General features: G+C 41.9%; 1 protein-coding gene across 1 annotated transcript in view; it reads right to left on the bottom strand.

Annotated features, from left to right (window-relative positions):
• Window positions 1–3,356, bottom strand: part of IP6K1 (inositol hexakisphosphate kinase 1) — a 21,010-nt gene extending 17,654 nt beyond the window's left edge. Inside the window, exon 1 of the mRNA XM_004715168.3 lies at window positions 3,012–3,356. Within this exon, the coding sequence (XP_004715225.1) occupies window positions 3,012–3,234 (223 nt within the window). The 5' untranslated portion in view covers window positions 3,235–3,356. The remainder of the gene's footprint in view (window positions 1–3,011) is intronic.
• Between the last annotated feature and the right edge of the window lie 4,597 nt (window positions 3,357–7,953).

Raw genomic sequence — 7,953 nt, forward strand, 5'->3', positions numbered from 1 at the left:
CAACAGAAAAGTGGGTGAAGGGAGATATTGGACAGTGTAAGACATGACAAAATAATAATAATTTATAAGTTATCAAGGGTTCATGGGGGGGGGCGCGGAAAGGGAGGGGGGAAATGAGGAGCTGATACCAAGGGCTCAAGTAGAAAGCAGATGTTTTGAGAATGATGAGGGCAACAAATGTGCTTGACACAATGGATGGCTGTATGGATTGTGATAAGAGTTGTGCGAGCCGCCAATAAAGTGATCTAAAAAGAAAAACTAACTTAAATATACATAGGTTACATTTGGGTGAAAGTTCTGCTATTTTTAAAACAGAATAGAATAATACTGAATTGGAGGAAGGGGATAAAGAAAGGTCAGAATCAAACATTTACTTATTCTATTTCAGTATGGCCAGCGCAGTCATCAAATGTTTTTTTGCTTTTGTGTGTGTGTTCCCTCCGTTCCACTTTCAGGACTACTTTAGTCCCCATCACCTTTAACCCACTGGGCTCAATCACCAGGTTTTCCACCTTCCATTTATATTTTGTACTTATTGTATTCCACGAAATGATAGGTTAAGTCCTAACTTTGGTACCTGTGAATGTGTCCTCTGTTTTGGAAAGTTTGGAAGTAGTCTTCAAAATGAGTTAATAGGGGGAGGGCTTTCTGTATCTGATAATGTTCCATTACTGTTTATAACGTTTTCAGTCACTAATTCCTCGGAACACGTGAACAGCCAATTCCTTCTTCATGGTCTGTGACTCTGCCAGTGTATGAAACACCACTGACGTCGCTTCTAGCCCCCAAGTACAACACACTGACAGACAGATTGTGGACATGGTGCTAGGTAAGTCCATTCAAAAGACAAAGAAAGAGTTTCTTCAACAAATGGTGCGAAGAAAATCGGACCTTTATACACAAAAGAATCAGCATCAAGGCCCTAAACGTAATCACTAAATCCATAAAAAAGTTTAGAAGAAAACGATGCAGCTCAATTTGTGGGGCCTGGCTTTTAACAATGGGCTGTCCGATATGACAGCAAAGGACAAGCAGCAAATGACAGAGTAGATAAGACCTCATAAAACTGAAACACTTTTGTTAAACAAAGAACATTATCAACAAAGTAAAGCGATAGCCTACAGATTGAGGGGTGGTGGTGTAATTTTGGAAGCCACATATCCAATAAATAGGTCTGAGAAGCTGGATTATATGTAGAAGAATGAGGCATCAGGATTGGAGGAAGATTCATTAATAGCTTGTGGTACACAAGTAAGACCACCTTCATCGTCAAAAACAAAGATGATTTTAAATGGTACTGATGAAGGTACAGATACCGGAATGTGAAGAAAATGAGGACTGCCACAACGAGGCCAAACATCACCACCTAAACCATTGTGGATAGCGAAGTTGTCAAAGACTTCATCCTTTTTGAATCAACAATCAGAACCCATGAAAACAGCAATAGAAATATCAGATGACAAGGCACACACAACTGAGTTGCAAACGGCCGTATCACACTGCTGAAAAACAGCAGTGTCACTTGAAAGACTAATGTACACCTTTTCCAAGTCATGGTCTTTTCAAATGCCTCATCCACGGTGAAAGCTGCATGATGAACAAGAAAAGCCAAAGGAGAGGGACACCATTCCAAGAATTTTCAATATGCTGAAGATTGCCAAAAGGAGAGAGAAATCAATCTTGAAAAAGGTATATCCAAACTGCTCCTTAGAAGCGAAGATGGGGGGAAATTTGTCTCACTTTGAACACATTTCACTGAAGAAGGACATCGTGCTTGGTAAAGAGGAGGGTCAGAGAAAAAGACCAAGACCCTTAGTGCGATGCACTGACAGTAGCTGCAGCATTGTTTCCAACAGGGCGACAACGGGGAGGATGGCGCGGATCTGACAACACTTAGTGTGTCATACACAATGTCGCTATGAATCTGCACCAAACAGCAACTAACAACATATCTGATAAAGGTCCAATATCCAAAATATATTAAAATGTCTACAACATAACAACAAAACGACCAAAAAATGGGGCAAGGGTTTGCTGATCTTTTTGCTTGGACATATATTTCACCATAGGGAATATTTAAATGATGAAAACACATGAAAAATACTCAACACCAGCAGCCATTAAAAAAGAAGAAAATTCATCAGGGATCAAGTTGATTCCGATTCTTATTATTTTCAAAGGCTACAAATCTTCATGGGAGCAGATAGCCTCATCTTTCTCCCTCTGAGCAGCTTGTGCTACCAGGGCTCCTTCTAGCCATTAAGGAGATGCAAATTAAAATCACAATGGTGTAACACCATTTAGCCCTCTCAGGATGTTGCTGTCGCTAGGTGCCATTGAGTTGGTTGTGACCCATAGTGACCCTATGAGCAACAGAATGAAACGCTGCTGGTCCTACCCATGCTCACGATAGTTCTGGTGTTTGAATCCATCTCCTGAGGGCCTTCCTCTTTTGCATAAGGTGACCAGATTTTAACATTGGTAACGCGGGACACCATTAATAAAACTCGTATCCTGGTGAAATAGCCACATGGCAGCCAAAAACCGTATACCCTAGCTTGTCATGCATTCTTTCCAAAAATGAGGACTTTCTTAAAACGCCACAGGACACAGGAAAAATTGTTAAAAATCGGGACTGTCCCACCAAAAGTGGGACGTCTGGTCACCTTACTTTTGCACAGCCATGTCTTGAAATGGTAATGATGAAAAATTATTACTCTTATAAATGATTTCAAAAGAAACAAACAGCAGGTAACTGAAACTAAGCTTGAGTACAGACATGTTCTTCCCCATCAATGAGACTTACCGCTGTGGATTCTTCTCAGGCCACCTATCAGTGAATCCAATTTTCAAACCTAAAGACCTTGCTGAAGCTTCCGCTTACCAATGTAACTTAGCTGTGTGGAGACAACAGGCACTGACAGTCGCATCCACGACCAACCAAAGAAAAACTGAGCCCAGCGCCTACAAGCTCAAGGTTACTCCTCTCACCAAACTGGCCAGCAACTGACCTTTGTACTCAGGGGTGAACTCCTTCATTTCGGGAGGGAGGGACTCGTAGAAGCGCTGCTCCCGGGAGATGAGGGGCTTGCACACAGTGTGGTCATCGTAGCGCATCATGCTGCTGTGTCCGCCCACCTGGTGGATGAAGGGCTCCAGGAGGACTCCCCGGTCTCCGGCCCGACTTGCGTTCTTGCCATACTGCCCCACTTCCATGGTTTGACAAACACACATTGCGTTGGGGGCCGGTTGCACACTGAGGGCAGAGGATGCAGCACATGAGCCACAAAAGGAGAACCAGGTAGAATGTCCTGTGAGCTGAAAGCCACCGCTCAGAGTCTGTTCAGCTTACACTTCTGTCCTACAGAAAAGAAAAGAGGAAAGGGGGGCAAACATTTAGTGAGACACAAACTTCCTGGAGTTCCCAGAACACCAACCAACGCAGGGAGTGGGAACAGGGCTCTGTTGTGTCCCTGCTAGGTATATCTCCACCACCACATTCAACACTGCCTAGCACATGAGGGGCAGACAGTAAAGTACTGTTGACTGCTACAACTCTGGTGCCCATCATCACTTATGCCCAGAAACCAACATTCTCACCCTTTTCTAGTTCTCAGATCTCCTCTAAGTTGTCAAAGTGGTTTGACTTCAGAGCTAAGAACATGTTACAGGAATCAGGAAGACAACTAATCCCCCATTTACCTCCCATTCAAAGATGAAAGAGTTCAGAGAAGAACAGAAGCAATGTGAATGTATTCTAGTCAGGTTTCCCATGCCTGGTGGTAAGGGTCTCTCTGACTCAAAGGTAGGACAGCCCCTGTGAGTTTCTGAAATTCTAACTCTTTACGGGAGCAGAAAGGCCCTCTTTCTGTAGTTTCAACTGTTGACCTTGCAGTTAGCAGCCCAAGGGTAACCACTGTACCACCACGGCTGGGGGCTCCTTTACCTGACTCAAAGGGAGGGCTTTCTCCTGAAAAACCAAGTACCACTAGATTCCCAACTTGTCTGTTGAAGGTGCTAAGGATCAGGCAGGGAGAGCAATCTGTGCTGGATTTAAAAAAAAAAAAAACTAGAGTTCAGGTTTCATAGTTCTTCGATGGCTGCCAATTATATGACCATGTCTAACATCACCAAATTTCCACATCTGACTTTATGACCATCAGTGAGAGAGGGAAAAGCTTTGTCTTTGTACTCAAAGACCCCCTTTATGTCAACTTTCTCTCAAGAAAACTAAATTAGTTGCCAACTTCTTTAATACTGAGTATATTTTTTAAATTAGGAATGCAGTACACAAAAAAAATCTGAAACATCAGATGCAAAAGAAAACAAAAAAATTCAGAGTAAACAGAGAAATAACTTCAATGTCCATCAACAGATAAAATGTTCTCATTCAACCACAATGATAAAGGGCATTCTGCTATGTTACATCGTCGATGAATCTTGAAGACACGGTGCTAAATACACCAGTTACTGAAGGACAAGAACCGTCTGACTACACTTACATGCAATGTCGAGAACAGGTAAGTGTACATAGACAGAAGTTTATTGGTGGTTACTACGCACAGAAGGAAAGGAGAAAGAGGAGTTATTGCTTAGGGGACACTGAGTTTGTTTCGAGGGTGGTAGAAAATGTTGGAACTAGTAATAATGGCTGCACAACATAGCCATTGTTCTTGAATTGTACACGTTAAAAACACTGAGTTGGCAAAAGTTTCATTATACATATTTTTTACAATTAAAAAAATTTTTAATCCTGATACCAAGAGCTCAAGTAGAAAGAAAATGTTTTGAGAACAATGATGGAAACAAATGTACAAATGTGCGTGACACAATGGATGGATGTATGGCTTGTGGTAACAGTTGTATGATACCCCAATAAAGTGATTTTTTTTTTTTTAATTTAAATCCTTCCTTCCACTGAGTTCATAACAACCTTCCGTGGGAGGTCAGGAGTTGAGAGTGGTTGTGGAAGCATCAGGCTACAGGTAGGTACATCATAGTGTGTGTCTGTGTGTGTGTGTGTGTGTGTGTGTGTGTGTGTGTACAAATGTGCGGCTGGGGCAGATAGAGAGCTAGGGGTTTCCTAGAAGATCGTTCTTGGGTTACTGACAAAAACATAGCCTTCTTCCCAGACACACAGACATCCTCGTGGACATCCAGTTAAAGTTCCAGCAGAACTGTGAAACCAGCCCTCTCTCTTTTCTCCCCCTCACAAGCACTAGTCCACCTTTCGGGCTCATGTTAAAGAGTAGTAGAAAAGGCACCAACTGGGCCTGCCCTTTATGATAGAGCAACTTCAACAAGTGGCCTCATTTCTGACGGCTACGCAAGGAGAAGTGAGGGGCACAAATGGTCTATTTCTCGGTCTGGGTGGTGGTGAACGGATGTGTTCACTTTATGTAGCAATAGTCCACCACTTTCTGGTAATCCACTGAAGTCTTCAGATAAGATATGTATATGTCCTTACATGTATATTATACTTAAAAAGTTTGTTTAAAAATTCTTAAGAAAAAAACGCCCCTAATAAAATGATTTTTTTTAAAAGACAAAAAGACAAAGAAGTTATAAAATTAGAGTTAAAAGGTCCCAACCTCCTTCCTGACACAATTGCTGAAGACAAATGGGTGCATAAGCAAATGTGGTGAAGAAAGGTCATGGTGCCCAGCTATCAAAAGATACAGCATCTGGGGTCTTAAAGGCTTGAAGATAAACAAGCAGCCATCTAGCTAAGAAGCAACAAAGCCCACATGGAAGAAGCATGTGATCATGAGGTGTCGACAGGATCAGGTATCAGGCATCAAAGACCCAGAACAAAAACTCATGTCAATGTGAATGGGCAGTGAGTGCGGAGTGGAAGCCCAAAGCCAATCCGTAGGCAATTGGACATCCCCTTACAGAAGGGTCATGGGAAGAAGACAGGCCAGTCAGGGTGCAGTATAGCACTGACGAAACATACACCTTTCCTCTGGTTCTTTAATGCTTCCTCACTCCCACTATCATGACCCTAATTCTATCTTACAAATCTGGCTAGACCAGAGTGCGTACATGGGTACAGACAAGAGCTGGAAACACAGGGAATCCAGGACAGATATACTTCTCAGGACCAATACTGGAAGTAGCCATACCACGAGGGGAAGGGGAAGGTAGGCGCAAAAAGGGGGAACTGATCACAATGACCTATCTATAACACTCTCTCAGGGGGGTGGACAGCAGATAAGGGGGTAAAGGGAGACATCAGACAGTGCAAGACATGGAAAAATAATAATAATTTATAAATTATCAAGGGTTCATGAGGGAGGGAGGGAGGGAGGGGGGGGGGATGAGGAGCTGAGACCAAGGGCTCAAGTATTAAGAAATGTTTAGAAAATGATGATGGCAGCAAATGTGCTTGACACAATGGACGTATGTATGGATTGTGATGAGTTGTATGAGCTCCCAATTAAAAAAAAAAAAAAAGGTCCCCAACCTACGAACGCTAAGGTTGCTGGTGATCACAGCAGCTAGGCTTGGAGAGAGGCAGGGAATGGGTTCTCCCTCAGAGTCTCCAGAAGAAACAAATACTGCCAATACCATGATTTCACACTTCCAGGAGAACTGTGAGAGAATACAGGCCGCCAAGTTCATGGTCACTGGTCATGGCAGATCCAGGGAACAAATACACTACCCCTCTCCTACAGCCCAGGTATACCCAGGATCCTACTTGCATCTACTTCTCTTATCTCTTCAGTCTGGAACACCTCCTTGGCCTTCATATCACTGAAAATTTTGAAGAACACAGCCAGGTATTTTCAGAAGGCTTTCAATTTGAGTTTATCTCATTGTTTCTTCAAGATGGTGTAAACATGAATAAGAATTAAAATTGATGCGCTGTTGGCCACTTCTTTTAAATATGTGACCACTAAGTATTCTTTTTGTTTAATCATTTTATTGGGGGCTCGTACAACTCTTATCACAATCCATACATACATCCATTGTGTCAAGCACATTTGTTTTCCTCATCATTCTCAAAACATTTGCTTTCTACTTGAGCCTTTGGTATCAGCTCATTTTTCCCTTCCCTCCCAGCTCCCCTCTCCCTCATGTACCCTTGGATAACTTATAAATCATTATTTTGTCATATCTTAAGTGTTATTTCTTATGTGCTATACAAGTAGCTTAAAGGTAATAGCATACAAGTAGCAATGCCACCAGTCTCCTTAAAATACACTTTTTAAGTTATCTGTTGGATTTAACTTTTTATTTTTTTAAATGGTTAATATATTTAACCATTAATGTCAGATAATAATGAATATGTTTTATTATATAAACAAATCCAAAGAATGGGTAAACAATCTCCCTTAGGAAAACTTTATAAATAGTGTGTGTTCCTTATGTGGCAATAAAATGAGGGTCACTCTTGCTTATTATACAGTGGTGGCTCCTATGCATCAGCTACCTGAAATTCATACTGCTCAACTATATGATACATGAAAAAATATTTGGCATTAACAATAGTTAGAGGATGGTTTTTGGTTTGAGACGCATTTAAAAGTAATAATAAACTTCATTTCAAAAAGAAGTAGGTGTCATACCCGGAAAATATTACAAGTTTATTCAAGGAGAGAAAACAAAACAAAACTTAGATGAGGAACTGAAGACCACAGGGACTAAAGAAATGTTGGCCTTGGTGGGAAATCCAACATGAGTTCCAGGGACCGATGAGAACCACACTTTGGCCGGGGCACAAAACACATCCCAACCGTTGATGTTGCTGATGGTAGCTGCAGCAGTAATGGCAGACCTGGAGTCCACTGGGGGCCTGGCCACCCACTGAATGCAAGTGAGAGGGTTTCTGGACAACAGACAATTCAAACAGCAGAACTGAGGGCAGCTCACAAAACAAGTGAATAAGTGTGTTAGTCTGGGTACATTAGAGAAACAAACCCACAGAAACTCATATGTGTAAGAGAGAGT

Source organism: Echinops telfairi, unplaced genomic scaffold (assembly GCF_000313985.2).
Source record: "Echinops telfairi isolate 266 unplaced genomic scaffold, ASM31398v2 ScPeMD7_7420;HRSCAF=8458, whole genome shotgun sequence".
In the NCBI taxonomy this organism is placed as follows: domain Eukaryota; kingdom Metazoa; phylum Chordata; class Mammalia; order Afrosoricida; family Tenrecidae; genus Echinops; species Echinops telfairi.